We start from the raw sequence: 24,615 nt of genomic DNA, 5'->3' as shown, positions 1-24,615 counted from the left end.
GGGAATTCAGTGACGAATTCGATATCGTCTTTTCAAATAATTCTTTGATTTAGTATAGTGATACCTACTGAGAAAGCTGTAATCTGTAAGAGTTTCGTCTGCTATGTTTACATTTTGTTTGTTTATGTTTTGACTGCATACGGTTGTTTAGACACATCTTTATAGTCTTCTACCCTTTTCATAAAATAAACTCAAGCAGACATAATAATATTATGGCTTTTGAAATTAGGTATTACAATGCTAATTCATAACAAAGACGATATCGAATTCGTCACTGAATTACCATGTTTTTTGGGACACCCTGTAGTTGAGCTGAGAGTGCAGTATAGTAGAGAATAATTTTGGAATGCAATTAAGACCTATGAGACTATTTACGGTGTAAAATTGTTCAGCAAAAGCGACAATTATATTTTTAAAATCTCTCAATGAATTCTAAAAAAATTCTCTACAATACTGCATTCTCACCTCAACTATCATGTCTAGTGCGTCTCTGCATTTGAAAACAATTAAAAAAATTCTAATGTTAAGAACTTGTTTCTGCAACCCTGAAATCCCCAGGAAAGTTGACACTAGGGTCTGAGGATAACTTGAACCTAGGATCTATGGGTCTAGAAAAGAGGTTGGAGGGTCATAAGTTTACTCCAGGCTGGAGAATAGGGAAACGATCTGGATATGAAGCTTCAGGCAGGAGGTAAAGAAAACAATCAGATTTCAAGAATGTTAAAAATTTAAACGAGCTCTGACCAGCGTAGATTATAGTTATAAAATATCCTTCGTGGAAGCTCCTCCGAATATTTACCATGGCAGGGCTGGCGGAGATTAAATGCTAGCTGGAACAAAAATTAAAGCTATTAAACAACCTATCTTGAATCTAGAGACTGTTAAATCACATATCTTGAATCTATAGGCCGTTAAATCACATATCTTGAATCTAGAGACTGTTAAACCACATATTTTGAATCTAGAGAATGTTAAACCACATATCTTGAATATAGAGACTGTTAATCCACATATCTTGATTCTTGAATCTACAGACCGTTAAACCACATATATTGAATCTAGAGACCGTTAAACCACATATACTGAATCTAGAGACTGTTAAACCACATATCTTGAATCTAGAGACCGTTAAACCACATATTTCAAATCTAGAGACAATTGAAGTTAGGCTTACAGTCCCTTTAAGTTATAATATTCAATTTCTAAAATAAAGACCTTCACCTTTACCAACCAAAAAAGTTTTTAAACACACTGAAATTTCTTTCTTTTTGTCATAAAAATATTGTTTTAGAATGTTTGATGAAAGTTTTGCAAAAAGGTCGTCTCCTCGCAGAGAATCCGGACAATTTGTTTGGGATAATATTCTCAGATCTCCACAGGTGATAGATTATACGATAGAATAGATCATAGAATAGATCATAGAATAGATTGTAAGATATATCATAAGGTGGATCATAGAAGTAGATCACAGAATCTTTTATAAAGATTTGATTACAAAATTTTTTACTTGCACTTGAACATTTCGGACGTTCTTACTGCTTTTTGTTTTTTTGGGATCAAAACATAATTTTTTGCTGAAGGTGTAAGAAAATCAGTAATTAAGCTGATCTTGATTCTTGCAAGTATTTTTAATGCTGTGTGACACTGTGCATACATTGTTAAGTAATTTAGGACTCCGTATGTATAGTTATGTGTTATGGGACACGTATTTATTAATAATAAACATTAAAGCTCAGCAAAAGCAAAACCTTGATTTGAAATATCTATAAATGGTATTTAAACGGTATTTTTTGGGGTTCCGATTTGGCCGTAAAAAGTTTGAGGAAAACGTCCTGATTTGACCACTTTTTGTACTTAATTGGCTGTAAAACTTGGTCCAGATTTTGCTGCAAGATTGGAAAACCGAAAAATCTTGGTCTTGATTGGCTGTGAGAATGAAGTGTTCTGTATCTTGCATCCTGTATTCTGTATCTTGCATCCTGTATTCTGTATCGAGAATATCTAATCTTGATTAAACAATTAATATCGGTTGATGATTCATTAATTTTACTATTCCACTCTTATCTATCAAAAATATAATTAAAGGTTTTAAAAACAATATTAAGAAAAGTCCATTCTTTTGAAAATGGTCCTGTATCTTCACGCTTGGATTTTTTTATCAGTGACTTTTTTGATTTTTGAATTGCTCAATAACATATATCCATTATTATTTCAAAAGCTGCGGCATTCAATTCAGGAAACTGATTACTCTACACAATATAAATTGTTTTATTCCATTCATCATAGTTTAAATATAGAGGTTTACAACTTCAGGTTTCAAAGATATAATAATAATTTCCTTTATCAAACATAATAATCATGTAATTTTGACATAACTTTAACTTAATATTGAAGCAAGTTTGAAAAAATTTTGACATATAATATTGAAGAGGGATGAAAAAGTAACTTTTCATCTTTTTTCAGGGTTTCCGTTTTCATGATAATTTTGGAGATTACAGCCTCTCCTCCAGGTAACAGTTTTTTTTTAACAAACTTAGCGTCAATAGGGACTCTGGAGACTTAATTTCATATGACCCCCATTTGTAATTGTAAAGTAGAATGTCGGATTCACAACAAATCTTTATCTGCTCAATGATGACAGATACATCCTTATTTTCTTATTGTGCTCGGATTCTTCGGAACTAAAGGAACTGAGTTTTTGCCACAAACTCTGATTTTCTAATCCCTATATATCTGCAAGCTTATGTCGGAGACCTGTGATATTTCAAACTATGAATTCTGTTAGAACAAATAATCCAAAGTTTGAAATATCTAAGGTTTACACTATTAGGTTGCAAAGATATAGGAATTGGGAAATTTGAGTTTGTTGCAAAAACTCAATTCCTTTATAGCTTGAAAATCAAAGATAGTTTGTTGATCGATGAATAAATAAAGTTTTCACAATTCACAGTCCCCAAAAGAGGATAAAAAATACCAAAAGTCTTAGTTTTGGCCGAATAATTTTTCTATTTTTTCTTTTTTCTTTTTTCTTTTAGATTGTTTAGCCATTTTTTTCTTTTAAAGGGACTGTCAATGTAATTTCAAATGACCCTTAATTTCAAGATTTACACTTCCGATGCATACCTTAGTCTGAGTAAAAAATAGTGGATTACATTTTTGTAATTCTGTATGAAAACTTATTGATAATGTTTTAGTTTGTTTAACTTGTTGGTTTCAATAAAAGTTAAATTATTCAACAGAAACAAGGAAGGAAATTGTAAGCATTTATCTTTTGTCATTTGAGAGGAAAAGAGGATTTCTTTCTCATGGTTGCAGAGATAAAGGTTTAAAGGGATCCATTGTGAATCGAGCATTCAATTCATTAATTGGAGATAAGATGGCACTTCTGTATGCCGAGTCCATTAGCGCCTAATCCATCCAGGGTTTAGTCATGTGTTTGTTGTCTATTCTGAACCAATAGCAATAGTATGGCGGTAATATCTATCTTTCTATCTATCTCATTATCCAATCAGAGTTATGAATCCTTCAATCGGCGCTAACAGTAAATGGAAATATTTACTTCTTCTGAAACTATAGTGATGGGGAGATTTGATTGAAATTAAGATCCAAGTCCCTCATAAGAAAAGCCATTAAATTAAATATTTCTTGTTTAGATTTAAGAGAGAAAAATTGATGAGAACAGAATTGAACTCAATACCTTTAATGGGGAAACGCCAAGGTTTGCAAAAAATATCATAATAAAAGATAAAGTTTAATATTATTTCTATTCAGAGTCTTCAGATGCAGATTTTTTATCGCAATCACCTCTGATGCAAAGGAAACTAAACTAAATAAAAAAGATTTGTTTCCCGACGTGAAACAGTGATAACGGCTAACCAATATTTGAGAACTAATAAGCTTAAATTACTTTATGCTTTTTTGTGATTAATTTACTTTAATTCAAAATGTTGCTAAAAATTCCAAACCATTTTTCTGTCAGTGATAACGCAGTTTAAAAATGAAACTTTTGATTAAAAGAAATGCTGAAGACGACAGTTATTTATATTTGTATGCACTATGCACTGAACAAAAATAGTGGAAAACAAAGAAGAGAAAAGTCGTCTTCCTAAACTAAATTTTGAGGGGTTCACTGTATATTCACTGTTCTAGGATAATCAGAATTAACAAAATTAAAGTTTTCATTCAATATTTGGTTTGGTTTGGTTTTCAGAGTTCCACGGGGGAGCGAGCAGACGCAGAGAAATGCCGCAATTCGAAAACATCTAGAAGTTATGAAAGCTATTTATAACACGAGAATATAAACTGAGCTCTACGACTGATACACAACTAGACAACTAGACAACTAGACAACTAGACAACTCAAGATTACATAAGACCTAACGGACAATTGAAATCACGAAAAGACAAAATGGACAAAATACTCACAAAGACAAAACATGTTCTTACTTAAGAATATTAACTAATATGTTATTAAAAAAACTTTATTTTATTTCATTATATATATATGTTTAATTGTGATTACTTATCAATACACTGCCGTGATTAAAGCTGAAACATTGTTACAAATAAATTATTTAATTATTTTATCATCTATTAGCTGAAGGGCCCGGCGTTGCCCGTAGAAAAAAAAATTTGAAACAAAAGTTGAAAAAAAATTGTTGAAAAAATTTTGTTTGAGTAGTTCGAGACTGAAAAACTGTAGCAAAAGAAGAAGCCCTTTAGATCAAAGTTATGAATTTTAATACTTAACTTTGAACAAAATTTTAAATATGTTTAGTAATTTTAAAATTACAAAATAACAACAAAATATTTTTGTTATCATTAAATACTCATTTGTCTCATGAGACTGTAAAGACGATCCTTGAAACTCTTAAAATAATTACATAAATTCCAAGATTAAATTAAATAGCTGCCCTGAATGAAGTCTGGATATTAAATTATTCGGTAAACAAATTTCAACAGTTTATTATGCAGAGACCCTTGAAGAAAAGGAAACAGACAATACACATTCCGTATAGTCGTCTCATTCATTTTAGGTATCTCTGTAGCTTCTAATGAACAAGTATACAGCAGTTGTGTGCAGATAGACCAATCTTACTTATTTGCTTCATTAAAGGGAGTGTTTACGAAAAATAAAATGGGGTATAGGTTTTTACGGCGAAAAAGAAGCGTTTTTGATTGCTACTAATATGTTGCGTCTATAAGGCGAAAAGTGTTAAAAACGTCTGATGCTGATAAATTCAGAAAGTTGCCATATTCAACTTGGATTGTAAAATAATCAATTTAATTCCAAACAAATCATTCAGATATTACAAACAATAATCATCGATAATTTTCCGACGCATTCGTATATTGTCGATATTTCATAATATTTTTTATTTTTAATGATCTGATAGTTATTTTTGAAAACATTTATTCCTGTTTCGAGGATTTTTAATAATGAAGACGACATTTTCATATTTCCCAGGAATGTTCCAAAATCCAGCGCCAGCGAAATATTATTTTAAAAAGAAAATTAAAATATTAAGAAATATAAACTAAATACAAACGCGTCGAAAAACAATCGATGACTTTTGTTTGTAATATCTGAATGGTTTGTTTGGAATTAAATTGATTATTTTACGATCCGAGTTGAATATTGCAACTTTATGATTTTATATGGACGCTACGTTCTTCAGCATGACTTGTTTTTAACAATTTTCTCCTGATGGACACAACAGATAAAAGTAAGATTAGTAGCAATCAAAAGAGCTTATTTTTCGCCGTAAGCCTAAACCCACATTAATTTTCACGAACACTCCCTTTAAAACATCACAAAATCCAGACTGATGAACAAACACTAGGGTGAGAGAATCTAAGAAATATGACGACGACATTAAAAAATTGAGTATTTTTATGATTCCTGCGAGGTGGAATACAAATTTGACATCATTCTCATCAGTTTGAAGATTCGAACATGATGTTATCATTGCAATAGTTTAGTCCATCCATATTTTATGTCCTAGCGTGGGCAGATTTTTAAAATAGAGTGTTATCTTCAAGAATTGGATACTTTTAACACACAAAAAACGAAGGACGAGAATTCCGAGGTGGCTCGGCAGAAAAAATTAGGATAATGTGGTTCGAAGGAGACATTATTGTGGCTGGCATTCCTCCCCTCATCTGACGATATTAGTAAACAAATAAGAATTTTATAAACATTCAACGTAATAAAAGCATAGATAAAGATAGATTGCGCATAAGACGACATTTTTCATCTTGAAAGATATAAATGTACAGAGATGTTTTAAAGATATTCCTATTATATAGATTAACTAGGTCGGTTGTGAACATTAGCTGTTCTTATGTCATTGAGTACTTGTGGTGTACATGAGTTCTGTAGAGAGAAATTTAAGTTAGTTTAGTCCTACTCATGTCCTTCTTTAGTTCTCGTCAATATGATAATTTGATAATTTGATACTCTCAAAATAAAATTCACTCCTGAGTGGTTTAATAATTATGCAATCCATTAAAACACCAAACCACCCCGCTTATAATTGAAGTAGCGGACTGTACAATTCTTGGTGATTTTGCGTACATAAACTATCTATGTTTATTTATTTATAAAAGGGACACAAATATATAAACAATTCCTTGCTCTGGAAGATCTATCTGTATAGACCAGCTAATCCTTTAAGAGACGGGCCCGACCACGGCCCTTATATTATATTATTCTCAAGTCCTGCAATGTAAAATACAGAATACTAATTAAAATACAATGGCAACATGCCACAAATATATATAGAGCTTGCTTAGGGACGCTAGTGTATGAATCAGTTTATGTCTGACCCTGGGTCGTAAGGTATGGGGAAAATTCTTGAGTTTTTTCTCTAGGCAAGTGGGTGGGAGCGTGAATGGGCCGCGGGGAAAATAGAATTTCTAAAATTAAAAATCCCATTGTTGGGACGCGTAGCTTCCGAACACATTTTCTTCTCTAGGTGTATATACAAGTATCCAGGTATACTGCAGGCAAGGGCGTATACAGGGAATGGGACCTGATGCCAGATCTATCACATTTTTCAAATCTGAAACTGAAGAGTGAAGAACATAAAAATATTAGTTTTTTTTTCTGCTAGTTTTGTTTTAAGTTAGGATAAAGTATTATACTACCAAGGCAATTGCACTGTGTCTGTATGTATACCTTTAAAGTATCCAAAAAGCAAAATGTTTTGAATTTACAGCTCCACTTTTTTTCGCTCATATTTCTATATATGCCCTTGTATTCAGATATACAGATATACAGATATACAGGTATACAGGTATACAGATATACAGATATACAGATAAACCGACATAAGCGGTTTCAGGGGGGTGGCAGTCCATTACCCCCCCTGAGTGAAATTAGGGGGGAGGGGGGTGTGTACCCCCCCTGGATTTTTACAAATCATTTCTCATTTCAAGTATAGTTTTTATTCATTCTTCTATATAAAAAATAAAGTGTACTTGAAAGTGAAAACATTATGAAAATAAATTTTAAGTAAGATATCAATTATCATGTTCCTACATATTATATCTATCCAGCCTCCTCCATTAAATACATCCGTACTTTTCCGAGTACGCGGCATAACTCAGAATTATGCGCAATTAAAACCAAAACTTTGTGATTCAAATACTGCTCGCTCAATGCAGTGCTCTCACTAGTCACCAGTTTGGCAGTTTATAATGTGAATCATCTTTGGTATAGTTTTATGTGAACGCTATATGGATAATCTTACTTTTAATCAAAAGATCACAGGACTTAAAATTCTGAAGAAAAAAGTCCTAAGTCTTTTATAAATAGGACTTTCTTTTCTAAGCATATCGGGTTGAAACGAAACATAGATTAATGCGACCATTTTTTTCTCTTCAAAGGAATTTACAGAGACGAAATTTTAGCATTAGTCAAGTTTAGAAAAAAAATTATACAGATATACAGATATACAGGTATACAGGTATACAGGTATACAGATATACACATATACAGATATACAGGTATACAGATATACAGATATACAGGTATACAGATATACAGATATACAGATATACAGGTATACAGGTATACAGATATACAGATATACAGATATACAGATATACATATATACAGGTACACAGATATACAGGTATAAAGATATACAGGTATACATATTTATAGGTATACAGGTATACAGGTATTTAGGTATACAGGTATACAGGTATATAAATATGCAGATATAGAGATATAGAGATATACAGGTATACAGGTATACAGATAAACAGATCTACAGATATAGAGATATATACAGGAAACAGATATACAGTACAGATACAGTATAGACAGGTATACGGGTATACATATATACATATATATAGAGATATACAGATTTAGAGATATATACAGGAAACAGATATACAGTACAGATATATACAAGTATACAGGTATACGGGTATACATATATACATATATATATATACAGATATTCAGATATAGAGATATATACAGGTGGACAGATTTTCAGATTACACAGCTTTACAGATATACAGATTATACAGGTATACAAATACTTGGGTATAGAGGTATACAGGTATACCTCAGTGGGAGGTTGCAATATTAAGCAACCCCCCCACCCCACCCGCCCCCTTCCCAACTTTTAGAGTGAGCAATACATTGCGGCAGAAAAATAATAAATATATAATTGTCAGAGTTCAGTTGTCAAAATTGTCATTGTCATTCACCTTCCTAGTTTTGGTAGATTTTAAGAAAAAAAATTACTTCCAAGTTGAAAAGCATTAATCAATTTCTTAAGATTGAAAGATAGATGTTACCGCCATGCAATTTCTATGGAGAGGGATCACTTGAAATTTAACAACGTTATTGTAAAGTATACAACAGCCTTGTGAAGAGATTTAACAATGTTATTGTAAAGTGTACAACAGCCTTGTGAAGAGATTTAACAACGTTATTGTAAAGTATACAACAGCCTTGTGAAGAGAGATTTGACAACGTTATTGTAAAGTATACAACAGCCTTGTGAAGAGATTTGACAACGTTATTGTAAAGTATACAACAGCCTTGTCAAGAGAGATTTGACAACGTTATTGTAAAGCATACAACAGCCTTGTGAAGAGAGATTTGACAACGTTATTGTAAAGTATACAACAGCCTTGTGAAGAGAGACTTGACAACGTTATTGTAAAGTATACAACAGCATTGTGAAGAGAGATTTGACAACGTTATCGTAAAGTATACAACAGCCTTGTAAAGAGAGATTTGACAACGTTATTGTAAAGTATACAACAGTCTTGTGAAGAGGTTAACAACTATTTCTTCTGTCGGCATGAGTGTTTAAATGTTTTCAATGTTTTCAAACGTTTATAAACATAAACAAATCTGTATTTATATTTATCTGTGTAAAAGGATTATAACAAGATAAGAACAAGTCTCATTTTATTAAAGAGACACGAGCCGAAAATCTAAGTGAGAAATCCAAATGAAAATTAAACAGTTTTCAAAAATAAAAAAACGTCGACATGACATTATTAATCAGACAAAGCTTTAAAGGGTACCGTTGTGATTCGGACATGGCACTTAGAATTACGCTATCCGCCCCTTTAAATGTAAGAAAACTTGAAATATATATGTTTTAGGAAGCAAATATGCAGTATACAGTATACTGCATATTTACATAAATCTTAAATTTTCCATAGTTAAGTTCACGCTAAGCGAGTGAGACGCCGCGGCCGGTCAGAACATTTGGTATAAATACGAGGTCATCATTGTTCAATAGTCAGTCCTTACTCCTTACTTATAACTCGACAAGGTATCACAAATTCTATCTCTCCCCCCCCCCACCAAATAAAATTCTCAACTTTTCTCCATAAAATCTTCATTTTTTATTTTGAAAAAGATTTCTAATTTTGTTTTTAAAAATGTTAGTTATTCTCGTAGCCTTGCTTTGTTTTCAACTTTGTCCATTTATATTTTTATGATACAAACAAACTATTGGTTTGAGTTTTGAATTTTATGTAAGAAAAAATCTTTGCTCAATATCTAAAGACCTACAAATTTTGAGCTTAATAACAAATAAAATTCCGTTTCAAATTGTTTACTGCAGTTATAAGGAAAAATACTTGTTTAAAAAATGATGAAATAATAAAGTTTATAGAATTTCGTTAGAATAGACATAAATGCTTTTTAAATCAATGTAAAGAAATTGAGGAATTTCCACAAAATAAAATTTTCTATTTTCTATATCTTTGCAACCACATGCTGTAAACCTTTGATATTTAAACAACGATAATTTGCTTTAACAGATTTAATAGTTCGAAATATCTAAGTTCTACGGCTTTGGGTTGCAAAGATATATCATTATATTATTATTATTATTATTATTACAGATAAGAAAATCAGAGTTTGTGGCAAAGATTTAATTTCTTTGACTCTTTTTAAAATATCGGTCACAACATTTCCTTTCTTATCCCAGGTCAATAACTATACCCATTTAAAGCTGAAGTTCAAAATTATGGATCCCTACCTAGTACCATCCCCCTTCCACTATTCAAAAAAGTCTTTATTTTTAGTTTCCAAGGGTTTACTGTAAATTAATCCTTTTAATTGCAACTAGGACCACCATGCCTGGACACGTAAAAATTGTCAAGGGGCAAGTTGACCCAGATCCAACAGAGTTTCTGGTTCCTTCTCTGGAGGTCAAGCGATCAGATCAGGCTAAGCCATATGATTCCAAAAAGTCTGTTTGGATTCCGGATCCAAAGACTGGAGGATATCGTGAAGGTGCCATTGAATCAGGAGATCTTGAGGACCCAGCAAGCAAATGTGTTGTTGCTGTGGGCCATGAGAAGTTCACCCTGAAAGCTTCTGAAGTTGGAAAGGTGAACCCTCCCAAGTTTGAGAAATGTGAGGACATGGTAAATCTTACTTTCCTCAATGATGCCTCTGTTTTCTGGAACCTCAAGACCCGTTACCAGGCTAAGATGATCCATACCTACTCTGGACTTTTTGTTGTCGTTGTTAACCCCTACAAGAGGTATCCTATCTACACCCATAGAGTTGCTAAGATATACTTGGGTAAGAGGCGTAATGAATGTCCTCCCCATCTTTGGTCCATTGCTGAAACTGCATACCGTGGCATGCTGTTAAACAGCAAAAATCAAGCTATGTTGATTACTGGAGAATCTGGAGCTGGAAAAACTGAAAACACCAAGAAGGTTATCACCTATCTTGCCATAGTTGCTAGCAGCACCAAAAAGGGAGCTGAAAAGAAGGTTTCCCTTGAAGACCAGATTGTTGCGACTAATCCCATTCTGGAATCTTATGGTAATGCCAAAACTTCCAGGAATGACAATTCCTCTCGTTTTGGTAAATTTATCAGAATTCATTTCACCGCTTCTGGTAAGCTTGCCGGTTGTGATATTGTATCCTACCTACTAGAGAAATCCCGTATCACTGAACAGCAATCAGTTGAAAGGTCATACCATATCTTCTATCAGCTTATTCAACCTTATGGAGATGGTATTGGCTCAGGATTGAGAGCTATGTGCCAACTTAGCAGTGATATTTATGATTACACATATGTATCCCAAGGAAAAACAACTGTTGCTTCTATTGATGACAATGAAGAGTTGGAGTATACTGAAGATGCTTTCAACGTTCTTGGTTTTGGAGAAAAGGAAAAGTTTGAGTGCTACATGCTTACAGCTGCTGTCATGACTTTTGGTGGTATTGAGTTCAAAACCAAAGGTCGTGATGACCAGGCTGAGTGTGAACTCACTGGACCTGATACATTCCCAGGAAAAACTGCTGCTCTTCTTGGAGTTGATGCCAATGCCATGATCAAAGCTTTCTGCAAACCTAGGATAAAGGTTGGAACTGAATGGGTAACCAAGGGACAATCATGTGTTCAAGGAATTAATTCAGTAGGCGGAATTGCCAGATCTATCTTTGATAGAGTATTCAAGTGGCTGATTGAGAAGTGTAATGACACACTTATTGACCCAACTCTTAAGAAAAATAACTTTTGCGCTGTGTTGGACATTGCAGGATTTGAGATCTTTGAGTACAATGGCTTTGAGCAGATATCCATCAATTTTGTCAATGAAAAGCTTCAGCAGTTCTTCAATCACCACATGTTTGTTGTAGAACAAGAAGAATATGTCAAGGAAGGTATTGACTGGGAAATGGTTGATTTTGGTATGGATTTGGCTGCATGTATTATCATGTTTGAGAAGCCAATGGGAATCTGGGCTATTTTGGAGGAGGAATCCCTTTTCCCCAAAGCCACTGATAAATCTTTTGAAGAAAAGCTAAAAGCAGCTCTTGGTAAATTGCCTGTGTTCTTGAAGCCTCAGTCAAAAACGGACAAAAATGCTCATTTTGCCCTCAGCCATTATGCTGGAATTGTGTCATACAATGTCACCAATTGGCTTGAGAAGAACAAAGATCCTGTAAATGACTCAGTTGTTGAAATATTCAAGTCTAGTTCTAGTGTTGAGCTTCTTGTTCACTTGTGGAGGGATCATGCAGGACAACCTTCTGTAACACCAAAGGACGATGGCAAGAAGAAGAAGAAGGGAGGTGGTGGAAAGACAGTGTCCTCTGTCTATCTTGTTTCTTTAGGAGAGTTGATGGTAACTCTTCATAGTTGTGAACCTCACTTTGTACGTTGTCTAGTACCCAATACCCACAAGAAGCCTGGAGATGTTGAACCTCCTCTTATTATGCATCAGCTGACATGTAATGGTGTACTTGAAGGTATCAGAATTTGCATGAGAGGTTTCCCCAATAGAATGCTTTACCCTGATTTTAAGTCAAGATATGCAGTTCTTGGTGCTGCAGAGATCAATAGCTCTGCTGACAATAAGACTGCTTCTTATGCACTGATGGACAAAGTAGATTTTCCCAGAGAAAGATATCGTCTTGGGCACACCTTAGTTTTCTTCAGAGCTGGTGCTTTGGCATTCCTGGAGGAGAAACGAGATGATATTGTTATCAGACTTGTTCGTTACTTGCAGGGACAAGCTCTTCTCAGAATCAGAAGTGCTTTCTTCAGAGTAAAGAGAGATCAAAGAGAATTGATAAAGGTGTGTCAGAGAAATTTCAGAAAGTACATTGCTCTCAGAGATTGGGGATGGTTCGTCATGATTCAAAAGACCCGTCCCATGATTGGCAGAGCTAATCCCGAGGAAGAACTTCGTCTTCTCGAATTGAAGGCCAATGAGAAGTATGGTGCTTATGATCAACAGCTCAAAACCAAAGAAAGTCTGCTCCTTGAGAATGAAAATATCAAGCAGGAAACCAAAGCATTATTAAAGCAACTAGAAAAGGAGCAAGGAAACATGTCTGAATATCATGAAAAACAAGCAAAAATGAATTCTCAGAAAGCGGATTTAGAAGGTCAGTTACTTGTTTCTCAGGAAATCCTTATAGTGAAAGAGGAGGAAAGACAAATGGCTACTGGAGACAAGAAAGTACTGGAGCAAGAAGTCATAGCAGTAAAGAAAGATATTGAAGACATAGATATGGCTATTCAAAAACTGGAACAGGAGAAGACCAACCGAGACCATACCATTAGAAGTCTTAATGATGAGGTTGCAAACCAAGATGAAGTTATTAATAAGCTGAACAAAGAAAAGAAACACTTGAATGAGAATGCTTCCAAAGCTGGAGAAGACCTTCAAGTTGCAGAGGAAAAGGTTTCTCATCTGAATCAAATAAAAAATAAGCTTGAACAAACTCTTGATGAACTTGAAGGTTCACTTGAAAAGGAAAAGCGTGCTAGAACTAATGTTGAAAAGGAGCGCAGAAAGATAGAGGGAGACCTGAAAATCACTCAGGAGATAGTTGCAGATCTTGAAAGAGCTAAGAAAGAGTTTGAAGCAGCTATCATGAAAAAAGAAAAGGATTCAAGTGGATTGTTTTCTAAATTAGAAGATGAACAGGGTCTTGTTGCTAGAGTTCAGAAGAGCATTAAAGAGTTCCAGGCCAGAGTTGAGGAAATGGAAGAAGAACTTGAAGCTGAGCGTCAGGCTAGAGCTAAAGCTGAACGCCAAAGATCTGATCTTGCCAGGGAGCTAGAAAATCTTGGGGAAAGGTTGGCAGAGGCTGGAGGAGCAACATCAGCTCAGGTTGAGCTTAATAAGAAAAGAGAAGCAGAGGTTACCAAGCTCAGACGTGATTTAGAAGAAGCTCATATCTATCAAGAATCAACTTTAGTTTCTCTTAAGAAGAAGCATCAAGATGCTATTGCTGAAATGACAGAACAAATTGACCAGCTATCTAAAATGAAGGGAAAGATTGAAAAGGATAAGCAGCACATTATGCATGAGATTGCAGATGTGAGGTCTGCTACAGATGAGGTCAACAGATCTCATGCTTCTGCTGAAAAATCTCACAGAACTTTGTGCAGTCAATTGAATGAATTCAGCAAGAAGATTGAAGAGGCTAATCTTACTCTTGGTGATTTTGAGGGTGCAAAGCGAAAAATGGCTGCTGAAAATGCAGATCTTCTTCGTCAGCTTCAGGTTTTTGAGAATTCTGCCAGTATGCTTGTGAAGGTAAAATCTGCACTTGCTTCTCAGTTGGATGAACAGCGTAGAATTGCTGATGATGAGGCAAAAGAACGCCAATCTCTTCTGGGAAAATTCAAGAATGCTGAACATGATGTTGATGGAATGAGGGAACATTACGATGAGGAAGTTTCTGCTAAAGAAAATTTGATGAGACAACTCAACAAAGCTGAGGGTGAATCAGATATGTGGAAAGCTAAGTATGAAACTGATGCTGTTGGAAAAGCTGAGGAACTGGAAATGTCCAAGCTGAAAATGCAAGGTAGATTGTCAGAAGCAGAATCCACCATTAACCAACTGGGTTCCAAACTTGGACAGCTTGAAAAGAATAAGCAGAAACTTCAATCAGAGCTTGACAACATGTCTGTTCAATTGGATCAAGCTCAAATCCTCAACTCTTCAATGGAGAAAAAAGCAAAGCAATTTGATAGGATTGTAGCTGAATGGAAGCTTAAGGTTGACAGTTTAAGCATGGATCTTGATAACAGTCAGAAGGAGACAAGAAACTCCTCTTCTGATTTGTTCAGAGTCAAGTCTGCATATGAGGAAGCTGTCCTTCAATTGGATGAGGTAAGAAGGGAAAACAAGACCCTGTCAAATGAGATCAAGGATATCATGGACCAGATTAGCGAGGGAGGGCGATCAATCCATGACATTGACAAAATTAGGAAGCGCCTTGAGGCTGAAAAACTTGAGCTTGAAGCTGCTCTGTCTGAAGCTGAGGGAGCCCTTGAACAGGAAGAGAATAAGGTTCTCCGAGCCCAACTTGAGCTTACTCAGGTGAGACAGGAAATTGAAAGAAGAATGGCTGAGAAAGAAGAGGAATTTGAATCAACAAGGAAAAACATGGGCAAGGCTCTAGAAGGTATGCAGTCTGCCATTGAAACAGAATCCAAAGGAAAAGCCGAAGCCCTCCGTATGAAGAAAAAGTTAGAAACAGATGTTCTAGATCTAGATACTTCTCTGGAGCATGCTAATGCAGCAAATGCTGAGACTCAAAAAATCATCAAGAAATATCAACTGAGTCTTAGAGAAACCCAAGGAAGATTTGAGGATGCTTGCAGAGCAAAAGAGGTTGCTCATGACAACTTGATTGCTGCTGACAGAAAGGCTCATGCCAATCAAAATGCTCTTGAAGAAGCTCGTACTCTGCTTGAGCAAGCAGACAGATCAAGAAGAATGGTAGAGCAGGAACTTTGTGATACCAATGAAACTCTTGGAGATCAAACTTGTGTCAACCAGGCAATTCAAGGTGGAAAAATGAAGCTTGATGCTGAAATGCAGACTCTTATGGTAAGTAGTTTTAAAGTTATTCTGTTACAATTACTAGTAAGTACGCAATTATTCTGTTAATAACTTAATTTCTGAATTTTTTAGTCCGACCTGGATGAGATGGCATCTGAGGCTGCTATGTCAGAAGAGAAGGCTCAAAGAGCTATGATTGATGCTGCTCGTCTTGCTGATGAGCTAAGAGCAGAACAAGAAGTTGCCCAATTTCTTGAAAGAGATCGCAAGCTACTTGAATGCCAGGTCAAAGATATGAGTGCTAGACTAGATGATGCTGAGCAAAATGCTCTTAAGGGTGGCAAGAAAGCCATGGGGAAAATGGATACCCGCATCCGGGAGCTGGAATCCGAATTGGATGCTGAAAACAGGCGTTTGTCTGATGCCCAGAAGGGAATGAGAAAGTCTGAGCGTAAGATCCAGGAACTGACCTATCAGCAGGATGAGGACAGGAAGAACCATGAGCGTATGCAGGGACTCATTGATCAACTCCAGGGTAAAATCAGAACCTACAAGAAGCAAATTGAAGAGGCAGAGGAGATAGCAGCTCTGAACCTGGCTAAGTACAGACAAACTCAGGGTTCTCTTGCTTCCTCTCAGGAGTCAGCAGACTTAACTGAACAAGCTTTGGCAAAACTTAAATCTCGTGGACGTAGCTCTTCAATTGCACCAGTAAGTTTTGGATAATTTATAATAACGATAGTTTTTTACAATTATTTTACTTTTAGATGTGAAGAGTGGAGAGGACTGAACATGGACAATTCAAGTTCTGTATGGAACTTAAATCAGCTTAATGGAACCTAAATTATTTCTGTAAAACATTTGCATAATGCTCACATAATTACATATTGTGCTTTAAGTATTAGCACCTCTTTGTTTTAATAAAGTTTTAAGCACAAAAATAAGTTTAAATAAGGTATCTATATATGTATTTGGCTTTGGTGTTTGTTTGTACCATCAAATGTAAAACAGCAAAACCGATGGGGCCAAAAAAAATTGAAAAATTGTGCCTGGAAAAATGTTGATCTTTTAAATTCTAGAAAATCCATCAATGTTAACAGAAAAATCCGCGAAACTTTGAGATTTATGATTATGAGCAAAGAATGCTGTTTAAAAGCAACATTTTAACACGTCCTAAAATCCTAATGATCACTACAACTGTTAAAAAATCTTAGATTTAAGAAGAAATCCTATCTCTTTGTTCAACCTACTGAAATGACAGGAAACTCTGATAGACCTTTTATGAGAAATTGAGTATTTGCCACAAACTCTGATTTTCTAATGTCGTTCTATCTGAAAACCAATGCTGTAGACCATAGATATTTAAAACTATGAATTCTGTTAGATTAAAAAGTTAAGATTGAAAGATCAATGGGTTGAACAATCAGGCAAACGAATTTTCTCTCCAAAAATATCTTTAATTTCAATATGCGTATACAGTTTTTGTAAAAAGAACAAGCTTTTTAAAGGACACCAAGTTGAGGGTCAAACTGTATCTGACTTTTCAATTTTGACCTCAGCAGCACAATGGCAATAGTATTATGAAAAGAAAAAAATCCACCCCGGCACCCCCCCTCGACCCCACATTCTTCTTAAATTAATTTCAGCTTGTTGTTTTATTTCAAGGAGGTTTAGTGATTTTATATATTTTAAAAATAAAGCGCCATTACAAGGTCATTGTGTACAAACACCAGTTGATTTAAATTCATACACAATACTGCTAACTTAGTGCCTAGTGGCCGGCAGACTGCCTAGACACAGTACAGAATTATTTCATCCAGTATGGTGCATATGCACTAAGCTTTTAATAGTGCTGTGATTACTCTTTTTTATTAATATCATTAAAGCAAGCTTATGATCTCAAGATTTCAAGATTTCACAATCACGTAAGCATCACATTATCACATGATCACAAAATCACTAGATTACAATTCACAAGATCACAAGATCACAAGATCACAAGATCACAAGATCACAAGATCACAAGATCACAAGATCACAAGATCACAAGATCACAAGATCACAAGATCACAAGATCACAAGATCACAAGATCACAAGATCACATGATTACATGATTACATGATTACATGATTACATGATCACAAGATCACAAGATTACAAGATTACAAGATCACAAGATCACAAGATCACAAGATTAAATGATTACATGATTACATAATCATTCAAAATTCAGATAATTATTATATCTTTATTTATAAAGTCGAAATCTCTGCCTGTCTTTCTGTTTGTTAGTTTGTCAGATCATAACTCAGGGACCCCTTACGGATTTGCCACAGGTTTTGAGTGAGAATTTTGAGACCCTCGAGAATGTTCTTAGCTTGGTTTTGAGTTTCTAAGTTGAGTGGGTTGACATTAATAGAGAAAATTTAGTTTCCCGGTAAAATCGCTTTAGTGTGATAGTAACTTATTAACATCTTGACAGCGCTCGGTTCCCAAGCTAGTACACTTTAAGAACAAGAAAACTGAAAGAAGACATTTTTCAGACTCAATTTATTAGCTCAATTACAGTAGAAGTGCAGTGTACTCAAAATTCTCTTCAATGGTTGATTTTCAAGCTAATAGGAAAACTATCTGCTTTAAGCAACATGAAATGACCAAAATGAAATGTCGTCTTCCTTTCCACAGTTTTATGAGTCCCACCGTACACAATAATACTTATGATCAAGTTACCACAAATAATATTTCTTGCAAATTTCTAGAAAATCCCAAAATCAGTAAAAAGTCTGAAATCTTGTTTTCTGTCTTGTTACTCTTTTAGAAAACTTGGATTTTCAGATAAAATGTTTGTTTCTCTTGGAATAATTTCAAGTCACATTTTCCTATTTTATCTGGTAGGACATTGTAAACCTTTTATCTGGTAGGAGATTGTAAACCTTTTATCTGGTAGGACATTGTAAACCTTTTATCTGGTAGGACAACCTTCTATCTGGTAGGACATTGTAAACCTTTTATCTGGTAAGACATTGTAAACCTTTTATCTGGTAGGACATTGTAAACCTTTTATCTGCTAGGACATTGTAAACCTTCTATCTGGTAGGACATTGTAAACCTTTTATCTGGTAAGACATTGTAAACCTTTTATCTGGTAGGACATTGTAAACCTTTTATCTGGTAGGACATTGTAAACCTTTTATCTCTTATCTACTTTTCAATCTTTTCCTCGCACTTTTTGTGGAATGGATCCGATTAAAGTATTGAATGCATGTCTTTATGCCAAGGTTTATCTACGACGTACTTCTGTAACGAACCAATATCACAGATATACAGGGTGTCCCAATGAACATTAAATGACAAGTTCTATATCGTCTTTGTTCCAAGCGGGATTATTTCGTAAAAATGATTTTGTAGTATCATAGTTAAAACATTTAACACCTAAAACTACTAATCGTGGTCTTCCATACATTCCACCTACAAAATTGCCGGAGATGTTGGGAAAGGAATTGAGTCTTTGTAACAAAATCAAATATATAAACCCCAAAATCTTTAGAACCCGATGTTGTAAACCTTTGATATTTCAAACTCTGATTATTTGATTTAACAGAATTCATAGTTTGAAATATCAAAGGTCTACAACATTTGGTTCCAAAGATATAGTGATTAGAAAATCAGAGTTTGTGACAAAGACTCATTTCCTTTGTCCAGATTCCAGTTAATAATAAATCAACAAAACTGTTTAAATGTTTAATATCTCCGTCAATTTTAAAAATACAAAGAAGGCAAACCACATTTTGGAAAACTCAGTTTTTTTAATGCACTTTATGTCATATATCAATTATTGGAAATCAAAGACGATGTTCAATTCGTCTCTTAATTCCCACATTTATTGGGACTCCCTGTTGCAAAGGGGCAGTGGCAAGTAAAGAGTTGGGGTACAATCTTTCTAGTAATTCTCCATAATTCTCTTTGTATGTAGAGTGAGAACCAGAAAACCGTGGAATAGGAAGACGACCTTATATCAATGTTTAAATCAACTGATGTTGGTTTACTATATAGCTAAAAAATCACCTTATTAATTGACACTGCACTGATCGTTGTAGGACTATTTAAAGTATAACAGTCGTCTTCATATTCCACAGTTTCCTGGTTCTCACCTTAGTTGTACGTCCTCACAAATGCGTGCTAGTAACACTATTTATTATACAGTGAACCCCTTAATAACGAATACATCGAAAGAATTCATCAAATGTCGTATTCTTCATTTTCTGATAATGGAATGTTGCAGATATTTTGTTTTTTAATTAAATAATTATATGGAACTCTTTAAAACTGTTCCCGCATATTCATGGCTATATATTTATTTTCACAAATACTGAAATTCACGTAATATTGTATAAAACTCACTGAAAATTGTCAAGACGACATTTGATAAATTCTTCCGATGTATTCGTTATTACGGGTTTTACTGTACATGAAACCTGGGAAACCTGGGAAGATACCCATTGAAGATCCCCCCCCCCTCACACATGGAAACAAGCTTACCATTTAGTTGTAACATTCATATTTTTTATGGTTAACATTTTTTTTCGAAATGCGAAACATGTTAGATGGTCTAGTGTCTTTTATATACGGATGTATAGCACAGGAAATGGGAATTATATTGAAACATGAAGGAATAATGATATGGGTAGGAAAACAGTTAATTATTTTTTAGATAAAATTTCATATATTTGGATTGGTTTTGATTAAAATTGATTTGGAGCCCCCCCCCCCCTGCGTATTTCTATGTAGCCCTTTTTATCTTCCTTGATTACCCCTTGTTTTCAAACCTCCCGTTCCACCCTCCTCAGTTCTACCTTCCCCTGTCCTTTCAACTTTCTTCAGACTGTCCTTTCTACATTCTTCAGACCTTTCTACCTTCCCCAGTCTTTTCGGTGTTAGGTACTTTTCCAAATGACAATTTCCCAAGTGGCAACTTTCCAAATGTACAATTTCCCAAGCGACAACTTCCCACAGGTTAGGTTAGGCCCTCTGAGGCGCCGAAGGCTGCAATGAGGGACGAGCGCCGCGGTTTGGATGGGCTAGGGGGCCGAGCGCTGTATCTAGGACCGACTTGGGAAGTTGCTGCTCCCGTTCCACCCTCCTTAGACATTTTTACCTTTCCCTGTCCTTTCTACCTTTTTCAGACTCTGTCCTTTCCACCTTCCCCAGTCCTTTCGGTTTAGGTACTTTTCCAAGTGACAATTTCCCAAGTGGCAACTTCCCAAATGTACAATTTCCCAAGCGACAACTTCCCACAGGTTAGGTTAGGCCCTCTGAGGCGCCGAAGGCTGCAATGAGGGCCGAGCGCCGCGGTTTGGATGGGCTAGGGGGCCGAGCGTTGTATCTAGGACCGACTTGGGAAGTTGCACATTTGGGAAGTTGCCGCTTGGGAAAATACCCTTGGGAAGTTGCCACTTGGAAAAAACCCTTTGAGAAGGTATCTAACATCGTCCTTTCTACCTTTCCCAGCCCTTTCTACCCTCCCATGTCCTTTATACTTTTCCCAGACCTTTCTACATTTACCTGTCCTTTCTACCTTCCCCAGCTCTTTCTACCTTCCTCTGTTCTTTTTACCTTCCCTAGATCTTTCTACCTACCCCAGACCTTTCTACATTCCCCTGTCCTTTTTACCTTCCCAAGACTCTTTTAACTTTCCCTGTCCTTTTTACCTTCCCCAGACCTTTCTACCTACCCAATCCCTTTCTACCTTTTTTTAAGCCCTTTCTACCTTCCCAAGTTTTTACCTTCCCACATGTCCTTTCTACTTTTCACAGTCCATTCTACCTTCCCTTACAACAAACTGTTCGAAAATAACCGTTCACTCGGTAGAAGTACAGTGCCAACCAGAAAGACGGCTCTAAGCCTTTTGTTATAATTTTAAATTGTCCAATGTACAACAACAATTTATTATTAATCTACTGTAAAAGCATCTGTTTTGCAACAACATCAAATACAGCTTAAATATTGCTTTAATGTCGGCTTCCTATTCCACACCTTTCTGGTTCTGACTTACAACTATTTCAGGTCAAATTTATGTGATATTACTTGTACGGCTTATGTGGTCTAATAGCTTCTCTGATTTTGATTTCTTGCAACTTTATTACCATACAAGAATAGGTTAATGTATGGTACTTGAACTGAGAATGTAGTATTGTGGAGAAATTTTTTAGGTAACTCCCTTTAATCATTCGAAACATGACAATAGAAAGACGATGCATATATTTAAGGGTTGAAAGAAAGCAAGCAATATGGTTAAAGGGACTGAAAGCAAAATGTTTTGTAAGATGGCAATGCACGATATACAACCTCCCTACGATCGTTCAGTGAGAAAATTCAGATTTGGATTCATATTCAAGTTCAGCTTTATAGCTTCAGCACACATATAAGAAAAGCAAACTTATTTGGTTACATATTAGGAAGGCAAAACATATTTTTGTCTTATCAATAACCCCACAATTAGATTGAATAAATAAATCAACCCTATTTACTTTAGTCTAACGTGAAGTAAAAATTAACTTTAGTCTAACGTGAAGTAAAAAATAACTTTAGTCTAACGTGAAGTAAAAAAAATGTTGATAGAATCTCCAAGACTTGGATAAAATATATGTAACTGTAGATGCAAGATGATAGGAATTGCTAACAGATTATTATCCAGACATAACGAACTTTTCTAATTAAGGAATTGAGTTTTTGCCACAAACTCGGATTTCCTTTTCCCTTTGTCTTTGCAACCGAATGTTTAAAATATCAGTTGGCAAGGATATAGGGATAAGAACATTTGAGATTGTGACAATAACTCAATTTCTTTGTGAAAGATATTGGGTCCATTTTTTAAAAAGGGGAAAATAACAAGTTTGTACTTTTTGCTGCACGGAGAAAACTGCTAAAAAGGTTTCTGAAAATTTCCCAAAAAGCATGCAAAAAGAATGCAAAAAAGCATGCAAAAAGCATGCAAAAGCGAGAACTTTAAACTCTTATTCAAGCCAAAATGTATTTGGTTAAATGTCAACTGTACTGCGTGGCAATTTTTAATTATATTTTTTTCTTTTTGTAACTTGCAACTTGAAACAGGATTGAAAATAAATGAAAATAGTTTTATATTAAATTAAACATACTTTAGTTAAATGCATCATTGCACACACTTGTTTTTCTGCATTTTTCAGTTTTCAACATTTTAAACTATTTAGATTAAAAAAGTTTAACAATTGTTCATTCTGCAGGTTGTAAACTTGTAAATGCATAAACAACATAGAAAACTAGGAATCGCTTAATTATTTTATATATTTTTTTTTTACATTTTTCAGCATACTTTTTTACTTTCATGACAATTCCTAGGGCTTGGGTTACACTTTTTGGACATCAATCAATTTATTGACTTTTCTAATTAGAACAATTTTCTGTTTTTCTGTAATCTACCACTAAATTTGAAAAATTTAGCAATTAATTTTGCATCCTGAAATTTATCACAACTTTGCGCCCATGTGTTGCGTCTCAAAAATTGGATTTCCTAATACAAAATTGGATTTTTGCAGTTTTGTACTTCTTTTGATTAGTATCTGAACAAAGAAATTTGGGCAGAGGAGACTTCATATAGTAGGAATAGGATTGAATATATACTTGAGTAGAGGAGACTTCATATAGTGGGAATAGGATTGAATATATACTTGGGTAGAGAAGACTACATATAGTAGGAATAGGATTGAATATATACTTGAGTAGAGGAGACTTCATATAGTAGGAATAGGATTGAATATATACTTGGGTAGAGGAGACTTCATATAGTAGGAATAGAATTGAATATATACTTGGGTAGAGGAGACTTCATATAGTAGGAATAGGATTGAATATATACTTGAGTAGAGGAGACTTCATAATAGTAGGAATAGGATTGAATATATACTTGGGTAGATAAGACTTCATATAGTAGGAATTAGGGTTGTTAATCGTTTTTGTAAACGATCGTTAAACGATCGTTAAACGATCGTTGTTTTGTTTCGTTTTCAAAAACGATCGTTAAGTTTTCGGAAAAAACTATCGTTTTTAAAAACGACCCACTCGTTTTGAACTTTTAGAAAACGAAGAGCGATCGTTTTTGAAAACAATCTTTTTTATTAAAACGATTTGCAACCGTTTTTTATACGATTGTTTTTAAAAAATACGATCGTTTTTGAAAAAATTTTTTATTGACAATTATGTTAACGATCGTTAACGAAGGGTCATCGTTAACGAAAGGTCGTCGTTAACGATCGTTAACGAAGGGTTGTCGTTAACGATCGTTAACGAAACGACGAACTTTAAAAAAATTACATGCAACCTTATTGAATGTCGTTTTACAAGAAGTTTAACAGTTGTGGGGGAGTTAAAACTCCTTGATATTTTCTTAAAAACTACTCAATGATAAGTACAGATGCTCTTCAGGTCAGTTTCCTCTCTTCGTTAACGATCGTTAACGAAAGGTCGTCGTTAACGATCGTTAACGAAGGTCCGTCGTTAACGATCGTTAACAAAGGGTCGTCGTTAACAATCGTTAACGAAACGACGAATTTTAGAAAAAACGATCGTTTTTCAAAACGATCGTTTTTAAAAACGGGCGTTTTGAAAAACGATTGTTTTAAAAACGACCATTTTTACAAAACGAACTTTTTAAAAAAACGATCGTTTTTAAAAACGATCGTTTCGTTTTCGATTTTTCGTCGTCGTTTTCATAACGAAACGATCGTTTTTCTGAAAAATGAAAACGTTAACATCCCTAG

The 24,615-nt window shown here is 34.8% G+C and overlaps 3 protein-coding genes across 7 annotated transcripts in view; all 3 read left to right on the top strand.

The window, feature by feature from the left end:
* The window catches only part of LOC111714465 (uncharacterized), a 7,971-nt gene extending 3,388 nt beyond the window's left edge, over window positions 1–4,583 (top strand). The window contains exons 5-10 of one of the 3 annotated variants that reach the window (XM_023489575.1): window positions 598–691; window positions 1,292–1,379; window positions 2,464–2,510; window positions 3,654–3,718; window positions 3,772–3,817; window positions 4,211–4,583. In XM_023489575.1, the coding sequence (XP_023345343.1) occupies window positions 598–691; window positions 1,292–1,379; window positions 2,464–2,510; window positions 3,654–3,718; window positions 3,772–3,817; window positions 4,211–4,301 (431 nt within the window). In that variant the 3' untranslated portion in view covers window positions 4,302–4,583. Of the gene's footprint in view, window positions 1–528; window positions 692–1,291; window positions 1,380–2,463; window positions 2,511–3,653; window positions 3,719–3,771; window positions 3,818–4,210 lie in introns of all 3 variants that reach the window. The other 2 variants (XM_023489574.1, XM_023489573.1) reach the window with 2 other exon arrangements.
* A 5,161-nt stretch (window positions 4,584–9,744) lies between these two features.
* Window positions 9,745–16,760, top strand: LOC111714462 (myosin heavy chain, muscle). Of its 2 annotated transcripts, none has more exons than XM_023489567.1 (4): window positions 9,745–9,815; window positions 10,620–15,870; window positions 15,955–16,533; window positions 16,590–16,760. In XM_023489567.1, the coding sequence occupies exons 2-4, from the start codon at window positions 10,627–10,629 to the stop codon at window positions 16,593–16,595; spliced, it is 5,829 nt and encodes a 1,942-aa protein (XP_023345335.1). In that variant the 5' UTR covers window positions 9,745–9,815; window positions 10,620–10,626; the 3' UTR covers window positions 16,596–16,760. The 2 variants fall into 2 exon arrangements, with proteins under 2 accessions (XP_023345335.1, XP_023345336.1); XM_023489568.1 differs by lacking the exon at window positions 9,745–9,815 and adding an exon at window positions 10,399–10,478.
* A 1,888-nt stretch (window positions 16,761–18,648) lies between these two features.
* LOC111714463 (aquaporin-11) overlaps window positions 18,649–24,615 on the top strand; it is a 14,213-nt gene continuing 8,246 nt past the window's right edge. The window contains exon 1 of one of the 2 annotated variants that reach the window (XM_023489571.1): window positions 18,649–18,714. In XM_023489571.1, coding sequence (XP_023345339.1) covers window positions 18,664–18,714 — 51 coding nt within the window. In that variant the 5' untranslated portion in view covers window positions 18,649–18,663. Of the gene's footprint in view, window positions 18,715–20,199; window positions 20,508–24,615 lie in introns of those variants that run through there. The other variant, XM_023489569.1, reaches the window with a different exon arrangement.

The sequence above is a fragment of the Eurytemora carolleeae genome, unplaced genomic scaffold (genome assembly GCF_000591075.1).
Source record: "Eurytemora carolleeae unplaced genomic scaffold, Eaff_2.0 scaffold1531, whole genome shotgun sequence".
Taxonomy (NCBI): Eukaryota; Metazoa; Arthropoda; class Copepoda; order Calanoida; family Temoridae; genus Eurytemora; species Eurytemora carolleeae.
The sequence above is the reverse complement of the archived record's forward strand: the minus strand, read 5'-3'. Positions and strand labels throughout refer to the sequence as shown.

What these genes read in the sequence shown, in the direction of transcription:
- LOC111714462 (XM_023489567.1), top strand. Translation starts at nt 10,627, where the DNA reads ATGCCTGGACACGTAAAAATTGTCAAGGGGCAAGTTGACCCAGATCCA. An exon ending in CTGAAATGCAGACTCTTATG is followed by an intron (nt 15,871 to 15,954) that starts GTAAGTAGTTTT and finishes TGAATTTTTTAG; the next exon opens with TCCGACCTGGATGAGATGGC.